The following is a 26,462-nucleotide window of genomic DNA, read 5'->3' as shown; positions in this document are numbered from 1 at the left end:
CAATGTTAAAGCCAAAATATGCAATCTTTAATGACCTGACAACAGTATCGTAACTATATCCCCTTTTAATAAGTCTATTTAAAGGTTTTGTTAGTTTCTGAGGAGAATACTGACATTTTTGTGCTTTATAAAGAATATTTCCATAAAATTTTGGATGTGAAATACCTGAACGTATAAGATGTCTGCATGTTGAGTTATATTTACGAATTATTTCCTTATACCGGTGATAAAATTTAGTAAATGTTTTGACCAGTTTGTGATATCGAAAACCCTGGTGTAATAATTTTTCAGTAATACATAAATTTCTCTCGCTAAAATCTAATACATTGTTACATACACGAGCGAATCGTACAAGTTGAGATATATAAACACCATAAGATGGTGACAAGGGAACGTCACCATCTAAAAATGGATAATTAACAATAGGAAATGAAAAATCATCTCTTTTATCATAAATTTTTGTATTAAGCTTCCCGTTTATGATATAGATATCAAGATCGAGGAAAGGGCAGTGGTCATTGTTATCATTAGCTTTATTTAAAGTAAGTTCTACAGGATAAATTTCTTTAGTATACATACTGAAGTCGTCATTATTTAGAGCCAATATATCATCCAAATATCTAAAAGTATTGTTAAATTTTTGTATCAAATGTTGTTTTAATGGGTCTTTGCTAATTTTAGTCATAAATTGTAACTCATAACAATACAAAAACAGGTCCGCAATAAGTGGTGCACAGTTAGTCCCCATTGGAATTCCAATAACTTGACGATATACGGAATCTCCAAAGCGAACAAAAATGTTATCAAGTAAAAATTCAAGTGCATAAATAGTATCAAAGCATGTCCAATTGACATAGTTCTTTTGTTTATTGCTACTAAAAAATGATCTAAAAGAGTTTGAACATATGTACTCGCATTCCGACTTTTTAAATGCCCAGTTGATTAGGGATGTGAATTTTTTCTTAATAAGAATATGAGGCAAAGTGGTATATAGGGTAGAAAAATCAAAACTTTGAACAGATTCAAAATCACCAATATATGCATGCAATTTATCAAGTACTTCCAACGAGTTTTTGACACTCCAAAAGTAATTAATACCACTATTTTCAAAGGCCTTATTTGAACAATTTATTATCAGGTTTTTTATTGTACCAAGTGTACTAGTAAGTAAAACAGACAATTTAGTAGTTGAACAATGGCTGGAAGATGAAATAAATCTATATTTGTAAGGTTTTTTGTGCAGCTTCGGAAGCCAGTACATAGTTGGGACTTTCATTGTGTTTGGTTCTGCTTGTAAAGAAGTAGCTAAAAGTTTATGTTTGTTACAGATGTCGTTTTCTGAAAATGAAGTCAGTTGGAATGTTGGTGAATTCGTGATTTCCTTTTGCAGAACCTCTATATAAAATTTACGTCAAACAATAATGATATTATTAGCAGCTTTATCAGCCGGGACAAAAACAAATTCCTTGGCTAGTTCTGTTAGTTTATTTTTGATACGCGAAATAGGGTTTTTATAGTTTTTGTTGAGGGTAAAATGTTCTTTAAAATGTTGTATTCGAATATCAACTATCTTCATTACTGAATTAAAAAAAGAGTCCAAAGATTTTTTGTCAGCTTTTTCCCGTTTTACCCATTTCAAACAGTAGGCGCGGAGTGAGTCGTTGATGATATTACGACACTCATTCCAGTTAACAGTTGACGGGGGACGATATTTAGGTCCTTTACTGAGGAATGATTTTAACTCTCGGTCGCGAACGATGTTAAGGTCTCCTGTTATAACATGGGAAATTGGTCCATAGGTGTATTCTGAATTACTGCAATTACACGACAAAGGTGTATTTTCAGTGATATTTACATCTTTACACAATTGGCTATAATTAAACACATATTTTCGGGTAGATTTCTTGTAAATATAACAAATGAGAGGGAGTTCAGTATTATCAAAATATCCAGGAATTTGGTGTTTAACAGAATGGTCGTTAAAAATACCGGCAATATTTACAAAATCAAAACCTTTATTGACATACTTTATTTTAATAAAATGTTTTTTATGATCTTCAGGGCGATCAATTTTTGGAAACAGTTTAGAATAACAATATGCCATTATAATTTGGACAATCTCATACTTAGGACTGTAATATGAAATTGTGTTGCAATCCTCTAAAATTTTATTTAATTTATTTATAGGTAAAGAACAAAGCTTGGTTAACAGATAATGTCTGCCGTTGTTTTTTGAAATGGAAATTAGGTCCGAAATATTTGTATGGTTGGTCCGAAATTTTCTTTGATTGCGATTTTTTCTGCGTCCATGAGAACGATTTTTACGAACAGTTTTAGAAACTATATCCAAAATGTTAACAGAATCGACAACGCAAACCGAAAAGTGAATGACCGTAGAGAACACAGCCGTGGATACATGTTAGACAACGCAAACAGAAAAGTGAATGGCCGTAGAGAACATAGCCGTGGATACATGTTAGACAACGCAAACAGAAAAGTGAATGGCCGTAGAGAACACAGCCGTGGATACATGTTAGACAACGCAAACAGAAAAGTGAATGGCCGTAGAGAACATAGCCGTGGATACATGTTAGACAACGCAAACAGAAAAGTGAATGGCCGTAGAGAACACAGCCGTGGATACATGTTAGACAACGCAAACAGAAAAGTGAATGGCCGTAGAGAACATAGCCGTGGATACATGTTAGACAACGCAAACAAATATTTAAAGTGAATGGCCGTAGAGAACACAGCCGTGGATACATGTTAGACAACGCAAACAGAAAAGTGAATGGCCGTAGAGAACATAGCCGTGGATACATGTTAGACAACGCAAACAGAAAAGTGAATGGCCGTAGAAAACATAGCCGTGGATACATGTTAGACAACGCAAACAAATATTTAAAGTGAATGGCCGTAGAGAACACAGCCGTGGATACATGTTAGACAACGCAAACAAATATTTAAAGTGAATGGCCGTAGAGAACACAGCCGTGGATACATGTTAGACAACGCAAACAGAAAAGTGAATGGCCGTAGAGAACATAGCCGTGGATACATGTTAGACAACGCAAACAAATATTTAAAGTGAATGGCCGTAGAGAACACAGCCGTGGATACATGTTAGACAACGCAAACAAGAAAAGTGAATGGCCGTAGAGAACATAGCCGTGGATACATGTTAGACAACGCAAACAAATATTTAAAGTGAATGGCCGTAGAGAACACAGCCGTGGATACATGTTAGACAACGCAAACAGAAAAGTGAATGGCCGTAGAGAACATAGCCGTGGATACATGTTAGACAACGCAAACAGAAAAGTGAATGACCGTAGAGAACACAGCCGTGGATACATGTTAGACAACGCAAACAGAAAAGTGAATGGCCGTAGAGAACATAGCCGTGGATACATGTTAGACAACGCAAACAGAAAAGTGAATGGCCGTAGAGAACATAGCCGTGGATACATGTTAGACAACGCAAACAAATATTTAAAGTGAATGGCCGTAGAGAACACAGCCGTGGATACATGTTAGACAACGCAAACAGAAAAGTGAATGGCCGTAGAGAACATAGCCGTGGATACATGTTAGACAACGCAAACAGAAAAGTGAATGGCCGTAGAGAACACAGCCGTGGATACATGTTAGACAACGCAAACAGAAAAGTGAATGGCCGTAGAGAACATAGCCGTGGATACATGTTAGACAACGCAAACAGAAAAGTGAATGACCGTAGAGAACACAGCCGTGGATACATGTTAGACAACGCAAACAGAAAAATGAATGACCGTAGAGAACATAGCCGTGGATACATGTTAGACAACGCAAACAAATATTTAAAGTGAATGGCCGTAGAGAACACAGCCGTGGATACATGTTAGACAACGCAAACAGAAAAGTGAATGGCCGTAGAGAACACAGCCGTGGATACATGTTAGACAATGCAAACAGAAAAGTGAATGGCCGTAGAGAACATAGCCGTGGATACATGTTAGACAACGCAAACAGAAAAGTGAATGACCGTAGAGAACACAGCCGTGGATACATGTTAGACAACGCAAACAGAAAAGTGAATGGCCGTAGAGAACATAGCCGTGGATACATGTTAGACAACGCAAACAGAAAAGTGAATGGCCGTAGAGAACACAGCCGTGGATACATGTTAGACAACGCAAACAGAAAAGTGAATGGCCGTAGAGAACATAGCCGTGGATACATGTTAGACAACGCAAACAGAAAAGTGAATGGCCGTAGAGAACACAGCCGTGGATACATGTTAGACAACGCAAACAGAAAAGTGAATGGCCGTAGAGAACATAGCCGTGGATACATGTTAGACAACGCAAACAAATATTTAAAGTGAATGGCCGTAGAGAACACAGCCGTGGATACATGTTAGACAACGCAAACAGAAAAGTGAATGGCCGTAGAGAACATAGCCGTGGATACATGTTAGACAACGCAAACAGAAAAGTGAATGGCCGTAGAGAACATAGCCGTGGATACATGTTAGACAACGCAAACAAATATTTAAAGTGAATGGCCGTAGAGAACACAGCCGTGGATACATGTTAGACAACGCAAACAAATATTTAAAGTGAATGGCCGTAGAGAACACAGCCGTGGATACATGTTAGACAACGCAAACAGAAAAGTGAATGGCCGTAGAGAACATAGCCGTGGATACATGTTAGACAACGCAAACAGAAAAGTGAATGGCCGTAGAGAACATAGCTGTGGATACATGTTAGACAACGCAAACAGAAAAGTGAATGGCCGTAGAGAACACAGCCGTGGATACATGTTAGACAACGCAAACAGAAAAGTGAATGGCCGTAGAGAACATAGCCGTGGATACATGTTAGACAACGCAAACAAATATTTAAAGTGAATGGCCGTAGATAACACAGCCGTGGATACATGTTAGACAACGCAAACAAATATTTAAAGTGAATGGCCGTAGAGAACACAGCCGTGGATACATGTTAGACAACGCAAACAGAAAAGTGAATGGCCGTAGAGAACATAGCCGTGGATACATGTTAGACAACGCAAACAAATATTTAAAGTGAATGGCCGTAGAGAACATAGCCGTGGATACATGTTAGACAACGCAAACAGAAAAGTGAATGGCCGTAGAGAACACAGCCGTGGATACATGTTAGACAACGCAAACATAAAAGTGAATGGTCTTATCTAATAAACAAAATCGACAATGACAGACAGCAATCAACGTGAACCAATCGATAACATGTACGCAAATCAAATTATGAGCTGTAAAGAAAATTATGAAATGATCAAATAATACTGCTTTCATAAAATATTCAAAATATAAGTACATAATGTAAACTCTAAAAAGGAACATTTTCGTTTAGAGCTACCACGCCTCCGTGTGCGGAATTTTCTAGGTATATTGAAGACCAAATGTAGCATCCGGCTGTTTTCGTCTCTTTGTTCGGGTTTATGTGTTTTTGGCACATTCTCTAATTCCATTCTCACTTTTATTTTAATATAGACATAAGTTATGATTGTCTTTTTGTTCTCACTTTCGATGAACAACTCTCTATACTGCTAAGTTATGGCAATAAGTACCCCATATGTAACCTTCTATTTGAAATATATGTGTTATGTGTATGACATATGGGACAATACCCCTAATGCGCCTTGAAATGAGGAACACAAAAGTCACGTGTAAACAAAAAATCTCTGTGTAGTGATATTTGACACATTTCTATGATAAACAAATAACTGAGCTGAACCATTAGTGTTAATTTAGAAAATAAGGGAACACAGAATAAATGTGTAAAAACCATGGAGCTATGAAATGTGTTCAAAGTATTAAAATTTCAAAGAACTTATTGTGTTAAAATTGGGATTTTTTACCATGAGGAGCGACATCGCAAAAGGATACTCGGGGTTTGCTAAATTACGGAAAAATGAATCACACTTCGTACCCCGAAAATTTAACCACATATGTAAAAATGTCTCAGCTTCGAAACAAGCCATCATACATATACAAGTTTACGATATGGGCTGAGCAACAGAAGAAAACGTTACCATTACGGCCTATGGAATAACAATTGCGCATATTGCCCCATATGTACAGACGGAATCTGCAATTAGTGATCATGATGCACATCTGCAATTAGTGATCATGATGCACTTATTGCATTTCTCGAATGTCCAATGTCCGACTTTAAATCTTTTTAAAGAGAAATATGGCTATACAATAGGGTTGATAAATCTAAATTTGCTGAGCAATTAGACGAAATAGACTGGAATACTTTGCTTCCCGAAAGTAAACTCACTAATGAGATGTGTGAATGTTTTACCATAGAACTTTTGAAAATAGCTAAAAAAATGCATTCCTACTAAAAGAGTAACTGTACGACATAATGACAAACACTGGTTCAATAATGACATAAGACGTGAAATTCGAATCCGAGACAGATTAAGAAACAAAGCGGTTAAACATAATTGTGAAAATAATATTATGAAGTACAAAAAACAGAGAAATAAAGTAAATAATATGAAAAAAATCGCGAAAGAAAATTTTGAAACAAATTTGTACTGTCTAATATCAAAACAACCCTCAAACTCAAAAACGTATTGGAAATTAATGAAAACGCTAACTAAATACAAAAACAGGTTCAGAAACCATACCCCCTCTCCAAAGAATAAGAAATTATAATGAACTGAATGATATTGTATATGAAGATGAGGAGAAATGTAATTTGTCAAACAAATATTTCAAAACTAGATGAAGATCATGTTGATTTGCCCGAATTTGATACAAAAACTAATAGTAAGTTTTCAGATATCAAAGTAAATATAAAAGAAATAATATATATTATTCAGATATAAGTTCCAAACAAAGCATCTGGTCCCGATGTGATCAGTCATAAGATGCTAAATCTGTGCCCAGAAAAGGTAGCAGTTCCGCTCCATGTTATATTTAATAAATCCATAAGAGAGGGGATATACCCAACTAGCTGGAAGATAGCAAATCTTATACCAATTTTCAAACAGAGATATTCTTTTTTGTCATCAAATTATAGACCGATATCCTTAATTAGCTGTGTAGGAAAAGTTATGGAAAGAGTTGTCTTTAAGCACTTATACAATCATTTAAGAGCTAATAAATCAATTTATGAGTATCAATCAGGAATTTTCCCTAAAAATTCAACTGTTCATCAACTCTTATAAATATATAATTGCATATTAAACTCCTTGGAAAAAAAGATATCAATTGTTTTGTATTTTGTGACTTCTCTACAGTTCTTGACAAAGTATGGCATAGGGGTCTTATATGTAAAATGAAAGTGTATGGTGTTGACGGAAACGTATTGAATTGGTTTATTATCTACACGACAGAAAACAGAGAGTAGTATTAAATAACTCGTCTTCTTCCTTCTGTAATGTCTCAGCTGGTGTTCCCCAGGGATCAGTTCCGGGCCCTCTTCTCTTTGTCTTATATGTTAATGATATTGCTGATAACCTTACTTCACTGTGTCGGCTACTTGCTGATGACACATCATTCAATTATTCTGGTAACGACGGAGAACAAATTAAATCTGTTATCGATCACGACTTGAAAGAGTTGGATGTTTGGTCTTCTAAATGGCTTATGTCATTTAACCCAGATAAAACCGAAATTATCATGTTTTTCAAATATTGAGACTCTAGACCTAAGCTATTCCTTAAATGATAAAAACATACCTTTAAGTACATCGCATAAGCACCTGGGAGTTAATTTCAGTAGTGACGCAAGATGGAACAATCATATTGAAAGTATAATTACAAGTGTAAAGAAACACTTAAATGTTTTACGTAAACTTAAATACCGATTATCCCAAAATAAAGAAGAAAAACCATACTTAGTTTTTATTCGACCCATTTTTGAATTGTGGAATAGGCTACTCACATAAATTAGAAAATTCGCAATTAGAGGCCGCAATAATAGTAACAGGTCTGCCAATATTTACAAAAACTGAAACTTTTATATTCTGAGGTTGGCTGGGAATCTCGTTTTGAAAGAAGAAAGAGAAGACAATTACAGATGTTTTATAACATGAACCAAAAGCATGCCCCAGAATATCTACATTATGTAATTTTGTACCTCCTTGTGTACAATGTACAAACAATCAACTACTCGTTGCGAAATGGTCATGATATTATTGTTCCATTTTGTAGACTTTCCCTTACTACTGAATTGTTTATTCCCTCTACTATACGTGAATGGAATAAACTTGATCTAAAAATTCGCAGTGTCGACTCTATTTCTAAATTTAATAAAAAAAAAAAAAAAAACGATAGTCTATTATGTAAAATTGAAACGTTTTATTTGTACGGCCCAAGGAAATTACATATTATGTTAACGCAATTGCGATGTTCCACTTCATTTTTAAACAATGACCTATTTAGAGCTATAAATGATCCTTCTTGCCATTGTGGATCCGATATTGAGGATGTCTACCATTACTTCTTTGTTTGCCCAAATTACACACTATGTAGAAAAACCTTATTCCATAACCTTAACTGGCTATCTGAAAATTTTGTTTTAGATACAAAACAATTAATTTGCGGACACTTGGAACTTTCGAACGAACAAAATATTCAAATTTTCAAACATGTTCAAAATTTCTCAAAAGGTCCAACAGCCTTTCTTATGCCTTGATAGAGCGTTATTTTTACTGACACGGAACGTGATCGCTGTCATTAATTCACAAGTCTTCGTCACAAAATTATACAATTTTTCAAACTTTTTTCTTCTCTTTGTACTTTCTGTCCTCTTTGTTCACCTATGAAAAGCTAGTATTATATTATATAAATTGTGTGTTTTATATGCATGTCCATTATACTATACTATTATTGTAACTTTATATTGTATTATGAAGAAGACTTCATAAGTATGATTTACTTGTGCCTAATCCATTTTGCTTTAATTCAGCAAATAAAATATGTTTAAACTATGAATTAAACCAGAAAATACCGAATGTCTGGACAAAAATTGAAAAAAATGGAAAAAAAGCGAACATCCTTTATGCAACTGTTCTGCTGATTTATTATGAAATGTATCAGAGCACAAATGTACGATTATTACTTATTTGTGGATTCAAAAACACTGACCTAAATTGTATCGGATGCACTAGGGAAAACAAACTGTTTGGTTGGCCTCTTTGTTTATGTATTATTGTCATTTTGTTTATTTTCTTTGGTTACATCTTCTGACATCAGACTATAGACTTCTCTTGAATTGAATTTGTATGTGCGTATTGTTATGCGTTTACTTTTCTACATTGGTTAGAGGCATAGGGGGAGGGTTGAGATATCACAAACATGTTTAACCCCGCCGCATTTTAGCGCCTGTCCCAAGTCAGGAGCATGTGGCCTTTGTTAGTCTTGTATTATTTTAATTTTATTTTCTTGTGTACAATTTGGAAATTAGTATGGCGTTCATTATCACTGGGCTAGTATATATTTGTTTAGGGGCCAGCTGAAGGACGCCTCCGGGTGCGGGAATTTCTCGCTACATTGAAGACCTGTTGGTGACCTTCTGCTGTTGTTTTTTATTTGGTCGGGTTGTTGTCTCTTTGACACATTCCCCATTTCCATTCTCAATTTTATTCTTTGTTATTTTCGTTGTTTTGTTGTTGATAAAAATAAATTCATAATATATGCATATATAATATTAAGTCACCACATTTGTTATGTGCATGTATAAAGTCATGAGCCTGTAGTTTAGTGGTTGTCGTTGGTTCATGGTCCATGTATCATTCATTGTTATTAGTAATCTGTTTGTAATAAATTATGCCATTAGTTTTTCAAGTTGATTTTTTTTTTCAAATCGGATCCTTTAATGTCAGACTTTACGATATGGGCTTTTCCTATTGTTGAAGGCCAAACGGTTGTCTATAATTGCTTACATCAACGTCATTTCGACTTTGGTTGTTAGTTGTCTAATTAGAAATAATACCATATCTCCTTATCTTTATACATATGTAATTTACACTGTTAAGAAATATTCATATTTATTCATGGCAGTCATTGAATTCTGTATATTCATGATGAGCATTGATGTTTGTTTTGTTACGTCCTGTTAAAAACACCGACATACGCGTATTATCTGAATATGCTTTCTTTTATTGGAGTGACAGACCAAGTGCTTATTTTCCGACGTTAATGGACCGGCATAACTGCAGGCTAATACCTTAAGCTAACTTGTTTGCCCGGTCGTAGACATTTCATGCAGTGCATTTTTTATGAAATGAAAGAAAAAAAAGATATTTGGATTTTTTTTCAAATTTCAAGATGGGGAAAATTTGAATTTTGTTACTTTTTTTTTGTCTTTTGACATATGATTATGCTTTTTATACACAGTTTAATTGTTTATTCATAATAATTTTTATTTTTTATTTTTTCCATTTCCGCTCAGTTTAGCGACAAGAAGATGAAGAAGTGGTTACAACATTTGTAAATTAAGATTACATTGATAATTTCATGATTTTTGGAATCAAAATGTTTTAAACTTCCTTTTGTAAAGTTTCGAAGCCGATTCAAAGTCAGTATTTCTTATACATTAACATTAATGAGGATTTATAACTTTGCATTATAGTTCAATGAATATGATATGGACCTCCTCGTTATTGTGATGCTCATTGAAAGACTGTAGTAATGTTTTTATACTTCCTATCGACAGACTGCGAAAAGTCCCGGCTATAACAAAATGCATACTTGCTTTGAATATATATACATTTGTATATATACCTGTTAACCCCATTTCATCTGGCTTTGGGACTACAATTACACCATGAGTTTGGCTCCAAGTTTTCTATTGAAAATCCAAACTCTCATGGTTTTTGTGTATCCTATTCTGAATTACATGTAGATATCAGACTAGTTTAGCAAATTTAGAAATAGACATTTGGAAGCATCCAAGACATGTCATATGTACAATCCTTAAGGGCATACGATACAGTTTTGATCCTGTATTTACAAGTTCATGAAAATTTGCATATAGGCTATTTTTTACCTGATTAAATCAAATATGTAATGAAAAATATACCTTCATGTGCTACTTTTTGAGTAAAATGAGGTCGACATTTTGTATATTTGCTCAAAATTCAGGTTTGTGGCCGCAATTTCTTTTTCGAAAGAAAGACATAACTTTTTTGTTATAAAAGATAAACACAAATTGTTTTTTTGTTAAATAATCGGTAATTCCTGTATTTTATAAATATAAAAAAAAATATGCATTTTTTTATTCAGAATAACTCATAGTTACCAAATGTTCATGAATTTAGGAAAAAACGTCATTTTTTACTGCATGTTTATCAAAATTAAAAAAAATCCTTTATTTACAGTTTTATAAAATTTGGGTCACATAATCTCCCTGCAAAATGAAACAAAATGCCGTTTTGAAAAAAAAGGGGTCCATGAACTCGTTTTCAATTTAAATCAGTTTGAATGATAAAAATCAGTCGAAAAATGCATCTTTTCCCAATATGTCACAGTTTGACGTCGCGAAAATAACAAATGACGTTAGCAACGTCATTGCCTTCCCTGTAACTGTATCGTATGCCCTTAATGCTATTGCTGTATTTAGAAAAGGTGGTCGTATTATACCGGAGAGAGCAGAAACTATTGACTTAAATGCTGAAACAATCAATGGTAAAAATAAATTTCACTCCATAGCTACAGTTGTAATTCAGTATCACAATGGACCATCAAAGTTAACGCTCACACGAGTTCCATAAAGATTAAAACGGGGACTAGAAATATCTTTGACGTTGAATGCCAATCTTATGTCATGTTTAACTTTCGACTACCCAAAATAACCATATGAACCTCCTCGTTATTCTAATGTTGATGAAAAGATTGTGTCTTGTTTCATCAAAAACTGTCATAACTCTATCATGTCTTTGGTCTTTCTGCGACTCTTTTGAAACAAAACATAGACTCGATTCCATATTTGGCACAGCTTTTAGGAATTTTGGATCTTCAAATTTGTACTTGTTTGGCTTTATAAATAAAGCTTCACTGATAAGTCTTATGTAAACGAATTATATTCCTGGTACCTTTGATAACAATTTACACCACTGGGTCGATGCCCCTGCTGATGGAAGTTTCGTCCCCGAGGGTATCAACAGCTCAGTAGTCAACACTCCGGTGTTGACATGAATATTAATAATATAGTCATTTTAATATATTTTCTTTTTACATAACTTTGAATTTATCGAAAAACTAAGGATTTTCTTATCCCAGGCATTACTTAACCGGATTATCGTTACCATAAATTACTTAAATTCTTTACTTAATATTTCCATAGATATAAAGATTTGGTATTGAAGTTTGGTTGTACCTGTAGAAAACTTATTTCTAACGAAACAGCACATCCTCATTTTTACGGTTGTTAACCGTGGCCGGAAATTTAGAAATGATCCATGTAAACTTGTCGCTCCTTTAAATAGACTTATTCTAAAAGGTTAACTATTCAACACTGTAATAAGATCATTAAATATTGTTTTTATTGATATAAATATTGATTTTGTTATCAGTAAATTAAAAGCTAACTAAATATTACCTGCATTTTATATACATATACATATTCATGGATCTACAATCTGTCGATACCAGTAACTTGGCATTGCACAAGGCCATGTTTTTCTCTGGCTGTTTAATATGATGTCTTTACACTAAATCAATCGGATGTTGGATGTGTACGGATCGATAGTTTAGTCTTAGATGCATGATTAATTTTATTAGTTAAAATCTTTGAACTAGCTGTCAGATAACTGTGAGTACTCTCAGATCTGTTCATTATGTCTTTTTGTGTCGGGATGTAAAAGTTCCCGGCCAAGTTCACTTGTATTCTTATCCATCTGATGAGTTAAGCCTTTTTCAACTGATTTTTATAGTTCGTTCTTATGTTTTACTGCTTTTCCACTGTCCCAGGTTAGGGGGAGGGTTGGGATCCCGCTAACATGTTTAACCCCGCCACATTATTTATGTATGTGCCTGTCCCAAGTCAGGAGCCTGTAAAATCAGTTATTCGTTTGTTTATGTGTTACATATTCATTTTTTTTACATACATAAGGCCGTTAGTTTTCTCGTTTGAATTGTTTTACATTGTCTTATCGTGGCCTTTTATAGCTGACTATGCGATATGGGCTTTGCTCATTGTCGATTGCTGTACGGTGACCTATAGTTGTTAATGTCTGTGTCATTTTGGTCTTTTGTGGATAGTTGTCTCATTGGCAATCATACCACATCTTCTTTTTTTATATATTAGGCACAACTTTTTGGAATTTTGGATCTGCAATGCTCTTCAACTTTGTACTTGTTTGACATTATAAATATTTTGATACGAGCGTCACTGATGAGTCTTATGTAGACAAAACGTGCGTCTAGCGTACTTAATTGTTATCTGGTACCTTTGATAACTATAAAAGTACTGACAAAGAAAACACAACTGTACTTCGATAAATGCGTACAAGACACATTCTTGCGCATTTTAGTTCTCATATGAGATTAAGATCGGGATTAGAAACAGATGCAGAAATTAAATACGAAGACAACAATCCAACGGTAATTACACGAGACAAAAGAATGTCTCTGATTTGATAGGGTATATGCATTCAAATATGTTCAATCCATTTTACGTTGCCGATCATCATTAGCCATAAATACTAGTACTTCTACAGAAATGAAAGCCTCAATAAATGCTCATGATTCTCTTCTTAAATCTTTAACGTGGCAACACTATGTTTAATGGTTTGTGGAAGGCTGTTCTACTGAGTTTGCAACTCATGTCTTCTACAGTCATGTGTCTCAATCCTTTCGATGATACGACAAAGACATCAAAACTCAAGTGTAAATCAGGTGAATTTGTTAAGGCACATATAAACCCAATAACATTATTTCGTCGTGCTTCAGGTGTTGCTAATGTTCGTGGGAATGAGACTGTAGTCAGGATATTGGAATATCATATTGGTCCAATACCTTCAACTATGTTCCATGATGATGGTATAATGTGGAAATGCTGCAAATGAAATATAATTCATCTCCTTGAAGATGAACTTTGCTCTGCGTTTAATCTTCCAAGTTATAATTATATTTAACAAAGGTACCAAGTGTATACGTTGATACGCCGGACGCGCGTTTCGTCTACATTAAACTCATCAGTGACGCTTAGATCAAAATAGTTAGAAGCCAAACAAGTATAATGTTGAAGAGCATTGAGCCAAATGAGGTATGTTTATAACGGGAGAATACGAATCGCTGTTAACATTGAAAGTGCATGTATCGCCTCAATGTATGATCCGAAGGGGAAATTCGTGTCTCTTCATGATGATCTGAACAAGCTAAGGTTGGGGTTTGCCGCCACAAAGGATGCCAGTTTGAAAACTCCCCATGTAAAAACACGTTTCTACAGCACATTCCACGTGCAATGCTTCAAACGCAAGCTTGGATAAACTCATATTACTGATTCACATCTTGAGGTAACCTAAAAAGAGCTAGAATATTCGCTGGAACTTAAGCCCATCATAAAAATAATTTGATTTAATTGCTTTGTGAAATAGTTGTGACTGGCACAAAATATACATCAAAGCAAAAACCAAATTGATTTCGAGTCTTTTTATTAGTGGCGTAGAATTCAGAAATATATCTTTAGAAGTACTAAGATGTAAAAAAAAAATGAATTGAGAATCGGTTGTTCCATCTTCTATTTTGTAGCTAGTCTAAATACACCGTATCGCTATTTATTCGCCATTACTGGTTATCTTTCCGTACATTGTAAATGTTGACGTCATGAAACAAAATATCTGAAGTTCAAGCGGCCGGGTTAGTTGGGTTTGCTCTAAGGTTATTCCCTTTTAAAAGTACATTTGGTTGTTTCACTATTTTCAAGTTAAGTTGAAAATGAAGTGTTACAGTTTATTTCATTATGAATTTCACATTTAGTAACAATTCAGATATTTTGTGGAAACTTTTTATAACCTCCTGTGAAATAAATTGACAATAGTGAAGAATTTAATCACTAACTTTTGACCTTATTCATAAAAAAATGCACAAAATTTCATTTTAGGTAGAATGGGCTATTAAAGTTGAAAAAAATGTTGGCTTGGTCCACTATTTTGATCGCGTCATAAAAATATAAAGAAACTCCCGCACCCGTAGAAGTCCTTCAGCTGGCCCTTAAACAAATATACATACTAGTTCAGTGATTATGGACGTCATACTTAACTCTGAATTATACTCACGAACTTAAATTGAAAATCATATAAGCCTAAGTTTATATGATAATTCTGAAATGATCTAAATTTGTTATCAGAACAGATTCATACAGGTTCTAGGAATGTCATCATTTTAATGTCTAAATGCATGCACATATCGAAAACTGATAATTATTGAAGTTTTATTTTCAAACAGAACAGGGATGATGGATAATAAATTCACTGCAAAGGAAAAAAAAAGTATATGCAACGATTTATTTTAGGTTATGATTCTAATAAATGAGCATTGTTGTGAGAATTAAAAAGTTGTTTTTTTTATTGTCCAAAAAAAAGTGGAACATCATAACATCAGCCCCCATTAAAACCGCCAATGCAAATATCATTTGACTTGATTATAAATCAATTAATTTATCGAAATAAAAAAAGCGGAATTTTATGAGAACTAAAATAAAAAGTCAGTCGTAAGTTATATAAATTCTAAGCCCAGGCATAGATAACCTTAGCCGTATTTGGCACAACATTTTGGTTTTTTTTTCATCAATGCTCTCCAACTTTCTACTTGTTTGGCTTTCTAACTATTTTGATCTGAACGTCACTAGTGGGTCTAATGTAAATTATAAAGCTGGTACCGTTGATAACTAATTATATATAATTGGGCGTATTGAAGACATCGTTCTGTTTAACGTTAAATAATGTACGTAGCCCCAAAGATGTCTTATTGGTATTTCATCATTTATTTAGCTTGCTTTCTCTTTGAATGAATACAAAAAAGTCTTTTCTTCTTAAAAAAAACTATGTAAATTATTTTTGTATCCTTCATCGAACTTTTGATGTCCCAAAGCCAACACACATTATGTTTGGATTGTTCCTGATGAAGGTAAATCAAAAAGGCATGTCGGAGGCATATAACTTATAAGCGTTATATCATGATCTGTTATATCGTTAGAAACGCAATATTATAAGACCAATAGTAATAATTGGACAGTATATAGTATATATATATATTCCGATAGTACACAGTTACTTTTTTTTTAGTGATGATCTGAACTAAAAAAAAATGCAAAGTCAATATCAAACTACGACGAGCTATGATAATCTACAAGGATAAAACTATTTATATAGTTGACAAGCATGGAACTATTAATATGTATACCAACATTTAGATATTGTAGAATATTTCTAATATGATTCTGTAATGAGAAAATCAAATCATGTTTGATAATGACTGTTCGACAATTTGTATATCCTTGTCAATGTTCTTGAACGCCTGTGCGATAATTCTCAAAGTTGGTTTCAAACCACGCTCCTTACAAAAATCGGTTCTCCATTTTTCTAGAATATCTTTGTTAAGTTTTACCAAATCCCTTTCAGTTATGTGGCTGTGGCTTATCTGTTCCCAAGTCTTGAACTCCATTTCTAGTTCAATCAAAAAGTGAAGGGAGTTCTTTCCAATTAATGGAGCTAATCTGTCAATGTGTTTCTCTGTAAGTGCAACATCCCACTTCGGTTCTATAGCTACGTTTTGAAATAATAAGAAAGTATTGTTTTTTTCATTCCAGATTGGAATAATACGTTCATTATAATGCTATAGTATATTCAATTATATAAAGCAAGACTTTAACAATTTTAAAAAATGAACAAAACCTGAAAAATTTTGATATCCGCGATCAATATACAAACAGTGTCGTTCGTAAGCCTATATCTTTAATGAGTTTTTTCAAAAATTGAATAGGCTATATTCAGATCTTTAAACTTAAACAAAACGTGACTATTAGCTATACTTTTCAGATTATATATGAAATGCTGTCTTAATTAAAGGCAACCTCAGTATACCGCTGTTCAAAAGACACAAAAAGATTTAGAGATTTAGAAAACTAATCTGGGTAACAAGAAACACATCAATGATAAGAGGAAAACAAAGAAACAACAGAAACACTGAAGTGCAACAGAAGAAGCCGTCAGCATAAATAGAAACGAACTTCTTGATAGCAAATGTCATATATCTGACTTGGTATCTGACATTTGGAGAAACAATAGTGTGCTGAACTTCGTTTTATAGCAAAACTTACCGCTTTTATGGCATTGTTAAAAAATATCGTTAAAATGACAACTACGAGACAAAAATAAAACAAAAACAAACGTAAAAATTCACATCACAAAGAAACCCACAAATAAATAATACAATATTCGTTACCACATGTAAACCGCAGAATAACAACAAACATCTGCCATTGACGACATACAGCAAATGCCATCATAAACAGTAACTTTTTTTGTAAGTAGTATAAACTCTGGAAAAGCCAACACTCATCATGATAATGACGGTGTTAAGATGCTATTTCAAATAAATGCTGTGACGACATCATAATTATTTGGACTAACATAATACTTGGAAAATGGAAATGAACTCGACAATACAGACAAATAAGACTTATGTGAAATGTTCTGGCGTACAAATTTAATGGTTATTTCAACTGCTTATTCAACAATGAATGTAATAACCCGAATAATTCAGACACTCCTTGTAATGGATTGCTGTTACTTGTGAGGTTTTGAATTCATTACACGCTAACATATCTTCACAAATCATGGATTTTCATTGGTTTCCTGTAGGACAGTCAACAAATCAGCAATCATATACACTTTATCCAATGCTAAATCCAAATTATTTATTTCACTAGGGGATTTTTACTACCGTGATTATAAATGAGATCTCGCATAGTCGGTGTGTTTTATTGACGATATTTCAATGTCTATGCATTCATGCGTTAATCAATTGATCGAAGAACAGTGGACTGTAAAGAACGATGTACTCGATTATTGATATTATCTGAACAGACCAGATCACTTGACATTAATCTTTCTGTGTTCTTTCCTCATCGATTCAGCATTAAAATCGTGTATTATCATTCATGGGTTTAAGTATTTGATTTCTAATACTAAAATTGAGAATGGAAATGGGGAATGTATCAAAGAGAGAACAACCTTACAATAGCAAAAAAACCACAGCAAAAGGTCACCAACAGGTCTTTAATGTAACGCGAAATTCCCGCACCCGGAGGCGTCCTTAAGCTGGCACCTAAACAAATATATACTAGTTCAGTGATAATGAACGCCATACTTATTTCCAAATTGTACACAAGAAACTAAAATTAAAATAATACAAGACTAACAAGGACCAGAGGCTCCTGACTTGGGACAGGCGCAAAAATGCGGCGGAGTTAAACATGTTTATGAGATATAAACCCTCCCCCTATACCTCTAGCCAATGTAGAAAAGTAAACCCATAACAATATGTACATTTAAAATTCAATTCAAGAGAAGTCCGAGTCTGATGTCAGAAGATGTAACCAAAGAAAATAAACAAAATGACAATTATACATAAATAACAACAGACTGCTAGCAGTTAACTGACATGCCAGCGCCAGACTTTAATTAAACTGATTGAAAGATAATGATTTCATCATATCAATATCAGGCATAACTCTTTCCGTTAGGGGTTTAGTATCATACCATCATAACTTATGTGAGAAAAACATAACCCGTGTCATGCCAACAACTGTTTTTTTATTAAATGTGTTTAGTTCCGATGCAAAGACCCTATAAGTGAATCAATATTAACGCCAAATAATGCAATCTTTAATGACTTGACAACAGTATCGTAACTATATCCCTTCTTAATAAGGTTATTTAAAGGTTTTGTTAGTTTCTTTTGTCGCATGAAACTGATGATGCTTAATATTAAATAGGAATTGCTACTCTTTACATATAAAAGAGGGACGAAAGATACCAAAGGGACAGTCAAACTCATAAATCTAAAGCAAACTGACAACGCCATGGCTAAAAATAAAAAAGACAAAAGACAAAAGACAAACAATATTACAAATGACACAACATCGAAAACTAAAGAATAAACAACACGAACCCCACCAAAATCAAGGGGTGGTCTCAGGTGCTCCGGAAGGGTAAATCTACAGTTCATATTATACCTTTTCAACATCTCTCGACACCGAATAATGACACCTACAGTTTACAGGTAAAATGGATGGGTCGTCTCAAAGACAAAAACATCATGATTTTCATTACGTAACATATTGGATTGGCGGTTTTATACTGTTTTGACTATATTATATAGCTTAAGAATATATATCAACCGAGTAATTTAATAAATATAGTTACGGTGACCGGATGCGGCCATTTAATTAGTGTTTTCGTGACTTCTCCTTCCACTTTGCAAACGCGAAATGCGGAATTCGAGAAATCGAGAAAGCAAAATCGAGAAATTGAGAAATGGGGAAATCGGGAAATCGAGGAATTGGGAAATAGATAAGATCGGGAAATCAAGAAATCGAGAAAGCAAGAAAGCAAAAACGTCAAAACACGAAAGAAAAAACACGAACACGCAAAATTTATTATCGATTTCGCGTTTTTGCCTTCTCTTTTTCTCGATTTCCCGATTTCTCAATTTTTATTTCTGGATTTCCCCGAAAACACGAAAAGGGGGAACGGTCCACCATACATATGTCTCCGTCATATAATATTTTTATTTCGTAAGTGTTTGTACGACATTTCATGTTGAATTGATTAAACAAATATTTCATTAATTCTGAATCCTTTCCCATTTTCTCTTCACTTTTGTGATTATGCGAGTCTTTCGCCAAATATTTCCCGCAAGCCAATAACGATTTAAATTGTTGGGGTAAAAGCCTTTAGGACTTTTTTCAAAATTTATGAAAAGAAATACTGGACCGTCCGTCCGTATCACAAATGTGAACACGACCAACTTGGTGTTTTTCAACCGATCTTCACCTTTAAGTTAGGTGATGTACATATTTAATTTCTGGAGGGATAATTACATATTGATTTTTTAAGTCGAAGGAAAATATCATTTTTTTTTTTTTTTTTAACAACGACGGTCTTCTCCGTTTCAATATATCTTGTTCGAGGTAATTTTTTTCCTTGTTGAATTTTGAAAATAATTATAATTGACCACTCGTTTCAATGTTACAACATTTAAGCAGTGATTGGTGAATACAGAATTCAAGTGAAACACCAAATAGGTGAATTGAAATGATAAAAAGCATTGAGTACATTATGGAGACATCTTAGGCTAAAACTAACAGACATGTGCCGCCCTTGTCAACCGATATAATCATTGTCAAATTAAATATCAACTACAATAAAACATGATTTGTTCTTTTCATTTTCCAAATTCAACCAGTACAGTTAGAAGCTAAACGTTTAAAAGATGAAATGTGACTTAAAGTCCATCATTTTCTTTATAATAAGTTAAAAAAAAACATGTCATTTGGACTCTGTACGAAAGTTTTATCATTGTCAATAAAAGCAATAAAGTCAATAATGATCTCTTTTTTTTTTGATTTTTCAGACGACCCTTCACATTTTACCTGTCGTAGTCGTTCTCAACTGTAGGTGTCGAGAGATGTTGAAAAGGTTTATTACGTAATAGTAATGCATATCATCGATTAATTGGTTACATATCGGTTTTATATTTAAACACATAACTTACCAAAACCAATGTGACCTCCTTTAACAAGCTGTAAAAGAAGAACGGTATTCAAATAATGTCATCATATCATCATCACATAATACAGTTACTATACAGGTATAATCAGAGAATTCGGAGTAGACATCCGCTCATTATGACATGAATGTTTCTAGTAACTGTTTCCGTCTCTTTGCATTTACTATATATGATGGTGGTCTTTTAGAGTTTAAATTGCACCTTTGATTTTTTTTTTTTTTAATTATTCATTCTGTCAACGTAGATATAATCAGAGTTCATGGATCGTTACGTTTTTAAAGGTATATATTTATACATAAACTGCTTAAACGAAGGTCTAAGAAAACTTTAATCAACACTTCAATAATAGTTTAATAAAATCAGAATAAACGAAAAGTACACAATAATGCACGAGGTTTCTGGCTATGAACAGATACATATACATTTTCTCTATTTTGGTCGAGTTGCTGCCTCCTTGACACAATCCTCATTTCCATTCTCAATTTAATATATATAGATGTGGTTCCATAAAACTTGTGTTCAAACTGATACATTTAGTTTTACTTTAAGCAGGTATAATGAATTATAATGAGGACGCTGCTCTAGCAAACAATAATACGAACTGTTTGTTTTTGGTAGCTTATACTATCATTTGTGTATTCAATATACCTAAAGATTTAAAACAGTCTAAATTATATAAAAAACTCAAACCGAAATGTCTAAATGATTGAGCATATACACTTTTTTTTTTTACCTTGCAAAGTCTATGAGTGTTCACTATGTTGCCATCCATACAAGCGTCTTTGATACGTTTAAATGTCAAGGAAAATTTGTCCCGACATTTTCTGACGATTTCAAAGTTCAATATCTCTGTATCATTGGTGTGTGATATGTTGTCCAATTCAGTGTAGCTCATGCCAAACCCTATTGCTAGTTCTCTAATCTCATTATAAGTGTACAATAATGATAAGCGTCGTAGATGAAGGTCGCTTGGTTGAACTCTCAAAAACTCTTCATTTGTAACTATAATTACAAACTTCATTTTATAGATAGCAGTATTTAAACATATACATTTACTAAGAAAACATCAAAAACTGTGTTATCAGATTTCTATTGAAGATTTTCGTGTAATGCGTCACCCAATCGTCTTCACATACAGTAACTTTACAGGTCCAATCAAAGAACTCGGCGAGGACATCCCAACATTATGACATGAATGTTTCTAGTTATTGTTTCTTTCTCTTTTCATTTACTATGGTGGTCTCTAAGAGTTCAAATTGCACCTTTAATATCTTTTTTTTAAATTATTCATGATGTCAACGTAGATATAATTGGAGTGCATGGGTCGATCCGAGTTTTGAAGTCATGTATTTACACACAAAATGCTCACACAAAGGTCTACAAAAAAAGGACTTTAATCGACACGTCAATAACATTACGGTCAATATCACGAATTATAAGACTGACGTGCTATGCCTGTTTGTCGGTAGTCAAAATCTTTATAACACTCTGTGCAGCTCTGAATAAAATTGGGTATCACGGCTTTATAATTTCAAATACGTTGCACCGGCCTTTATAACCTTGACACGGTAAAAACAGCCACCTCATAATGTTTGAACCGACGTTGGTAAGTTTGATTTGAACTTATCAAGTCATCTTCCTGGTTTGCTGATGAAACAACGAAAAAAACACTTCTAAACGACTCAAATAGAACCCGACAAATCGATTGTCAGGTTACACGCATATTTTTATTGTAAAATATCAGCTGCTCGACACAATATGAAGGCTAAATGATCTCATTCGCTTTGCTCACTCGACAAAAATCTTCATACTGTGTCTCGCAGCTGATATTTTCATTGAATTCATTAACCTTTTTTACATACACAATGAACCTAAACATTACAATCAATCTTATTGTGTGTAAATATTGAAACTAGATTATGAAAAAATAAATAATCAAATAAATAAAAAATTCCAAATAATATGGTATGATACCAATCAGACAACTATCTACAAGAGACAAAGTAAAGAAGGTAAGCAATTGTATGTCTTTATGTAGCCTACAACAATAACAAAACTTACATTTAACTTAAGTTAAACTAAAATCAAGAATACAAATATTACAAAAGTAATAAATGATCACATTAACCACATAATCTTAAAGGGGCATTAACTACATGATAAATAGAAAATTATAAAATATATTTGTTTTCGTTCAATCATTAATGAAAGTGAAATAGTGCATCGATTTTTTTTTAAAATAAACTAATAACGATTGATGATGAACTATTCAAACTATTTTGAACAGTCTAAACCTCAATTTAATCCATCCCTTAGTGAGCGAGGGATAACACAAGAAATGTCAGCGTATTTATAGGAAAAGAATGTCAAAATTGAAAGTGAAACAAAGGTTAATCATTTCCTTGAATGATTTGATCGACAAAAAATCATTCGTATACAGGTAAAAACGATGATTACTGTGCATTCATGATTATTCGTTGGATACCAATTTTAGTGGATTTCGTGTCTACAGTTCAACCACGAACTTAAATTCTCATCTATAAACAAATATGTTATTGGCTTGCATGCAGACTTCAGCAAAACCACGAAATATAATATTCATGAACAGGTCAGTTTCCTTAATCCACGAAGATTGGTACCCACGAAAAAAAATGAATCCACAGTTACAAACTTTTAATCTAAAAAGTTAAATTAAAAAGACCTAGCAGGATCCTATTGCATGCTTTTGATATCTATTGATATCTATAGTTTATGTTTATATCGCTTACATTGTAATTGAATGTCGTCAAAGGTCATCTCAAAAGTTAATTAGAAGTCTAGAATAAAATACAAACGAAGAGATGCTATATATATATAATTGAGTCCATGCCCTGTAAATTGTTCATTTTGGACTTTTTATAGTTTGGATAAATGTTTTATATTGATATAAATCAAATATAAGTATTTCAGTCAAATCGGTGAACATGAATTTGACAGCAAGTGTACCTTTAATCTAGATACAAGAAACCGAAATAATCATCGTTCTGCATATTAATTGGGATAATATTGTATGTAACTTATCAGTCAACTGAAATTTGCATTGCTCATTCAGTTATTTCATATGAAAAACAATTGATGATATCTTCTACTTTCTTCATACCTAATAAGTGGGTATATCTTAACTAATAAAAATTCATAAAAACACAAACAATCATTATCCTCTATTGTTTGTTAAAAAGAGCATACCTGGACACCCTGACCCTGGTTGACATATGTTTTGATCCTGTTGGAAATAAAAAAGTTATATCATAGACATGATATACAAATGAAATAAATACATTTTCACATCATTCTTTCTTTCTCATGTATTCCAATGAGATTTATAAACGGAAAACAGAATTATATAAAGCTATAAATTGTGTTAAACTATATTTATGAAACTGCAAGAACTCGTTTAACAGTGCATTGGGTCTATTGTTGTTTTTTTTTAAAGTTAGATGGTTTATTTGTACTTCGTACCTTTTATCAGTTAAACCATTTAAACTGATTATCATTATTTGTTCTAAGATTGTGCGTAAGTGTTTTGTACAGATTAGGCTGCTAATTTTCTCGTTTAAATCATTTCATAATTGTTTTGTCAGAAGATTTTATAGGTGACTATATGGCATGTTTGCTTTTCATTGTCTAAGGCTGTTTGGTTACATATTATCGTCATCCTCTGAAAAAAATAATTTAGGAATCATGAAGTCATTTAGTTAATCCATGAAACTACTTATGGACGAAATTTATTAAGTGCTTTTTCTTTTAAAAGCACGATCGATACATCGGCTGACGGAACTTAAGTCATTTCAACGATATCCGGGTATCAATATTCCAGTAGCCAATGTTTCGGACTGACATGACCTATTGCATTTCTAAACCCCGGGAGATCACTTAAAACATTTTTAGAATCTAGGTATCATTCTCCAATGTGCAAAGTTGAATAAATATGAACTTATCCATGCAAGTTTGGCTGGCTCCGTTCATTCGTATATCTCCACACATATCTACGCATTTTGCCTCATTGTCTTTCGAATGTTTCGGTATGAGTTGCCGTAATTAATGTAAATCGAGATTGTAGGTTTTATTACATGACATGATGTATCAAGCATTTTTTCAAGATGGAATCGGTTTTAAGTTATCTTATATTTTTCTAAGATATATGACATAAATTAAAGCTTATTTAAACTTATTTTATCTATACCTTTCCCGGGAACCACGATGTCAATGTATGGGTTTGATGTTCAATGCCATGAGATGGACATTTCCATATTATGCCTTTCTGTGCTAATTTGTTGACTTCGAGGATACATGGGTTAATTGGTGAGTTACAACATATGTTGGTTATAAAGAATGCATCACTGGTATGATTCTGATTACTGCTGATTCTGATATACAACTGACTTATTTTCTCCAAGGCAGACGTTAAACAATCATTGATGCTTGAAGCTATATCTCTTGCTATAAGTGTGTTTGAATGAGCATGAACAAGACGGACAATGATCCTATCATCTTCGCAGAGAATGAACATGTCCAAAGCAGCATCTATAGTAAACACCCCTGATCTATAAAACAGCATGGTCTTGTTGTTCTGTCCAAACTTTTTCACTGCCCAGACAGATAAGCAGTTACTTAGAAATCTAAAGGATAATGCAGGAGGTATCATCAATGATGACGATTGAAAGACTATGGCAATGCTTTTGTGTTCTAAGTCAGCTGACTGAAGGTATCCAGAATCATCGTTGGCTCGTACCATACTTGCAACATAGTAGAATTCAGCAGGAATACGTGTGTGATTGGAATCGTATCTCGTTGGTTCTACCAATATATCCAGATGGGTCATAACGTCTAGTAAATAATCTTTGTTCTTGTAAAATTCACGATATTGTTTTTTCTTCCAAATTTGTTGGATTGCCTTTTTTGAGACTACTCCTGTCTCACCCATTATTTCCCAAAACTTTACTCTTTCTGTGTCTCCTTCACAGTTTTTTCTATCAGTAACAATTGATTTAAAAGCATCAATAAGGAAAGTTGGAGACAAGATGACATGTGTATTCAACTTTTCTTCATCGAAGTACAAAATTTTGCCGATGGAATGCTGAAATTTTAGAAATACCTTTAACTCAGTGTTCGATAATGGTCTTATAGATTGCGCTGAATTTATTCCGTTTAGATGCTCTAGCGTTATCAGAGGGATGTTGCGTTTGATCAGCGATGCAAATTCTAATTCTAGAGTGATAAAACACTTCGGTAGCGGTTCACCCCATGTAGGTTGTTTTTCTGATTCACTCCTAATTACATTCGTAATTTTTTTCATCTCCGAGTCATTTTTATCTTTAGCGTTTACAAATATCATATCATCAATAACAATATGATTCTTGAATGGTGTGTGTTCAAACATATGCCTTATCTCACTAAAAATTTCAAGTTTTCTGTCTTCTTGAGCTTCATGCTAAAAAAAAAATCCGTTTGATATATTTTTGAGAAAACTTACCTTTAGTAAAACAAACGTTTAATTATCTTGGGTCTGTTGTTCAACTTGTCGTTACATAATTAGTAGTTTATTTTCTGCTGTTCAACAATATTTAACGTGTCGATTAAATAATCAATGAATTTAAAATTTAATCAACTTATTAATCAATGCATTAAAATTTAATCAA

At 33.3% G+C, this 26,462-nt stretch overlaps 1 protein-coding gene across 1 annotated transcript in view; it reads right to left on the bottom strand.

The window, feature by feature from the left end:
* Positions 1-16,405: 16,405 nt before the first annotated feature.
* Positions 16,406-26,462, bottom strand: part of LOC139503015 (uncharacterized) — a 76,889-nt gene continuing 66,832 nt past the window's right edge. The window contains exons 22-26 of the mRNA XM_071292682.1: positions 25,007-26,254; positions 24,010-24,046; positions 21,518-21,786; positions 20,770-20,797; positions 16,406-16,754 (exon numbers count right to left, since the gene is read on the bottom strand). Coding sequence (XP_071148783.1) covers positions 16,444-16,754; positions 20,770-20,797; positions 21,518-21,786; positions 24,010-24,046; positions 25,007-26,254 — 1,893 coding nt within the window. The 3' untranslated portion in view covers positions 16,406-16,443. The remainder of the gene's footprint in view (positions 16,755-20,769; positions 20,798-21,517; positions 21,787-24,009; positions 24,047-25,006; positions 26,255-26,462) is intronic.

Source organism: Mytilus edulis, chromosome 14, assembly GCF_963676685.1.
Source record: "Mytilus edulis chromosome 14, xbMytEdul2.2, whole genome shotgun sequence".
Lineage (NCBI taxonomy): Eukaryota > Metazoa > Mollusca > Bivalvia > Mytilida > Mytilidae > Mytilus > Mytilus edulis.
The sequence above is the reverse complement of the archived record's forward strand: the minus strand, read 5'-3'. Positions and strand labels throughout refer to the sequence as shown.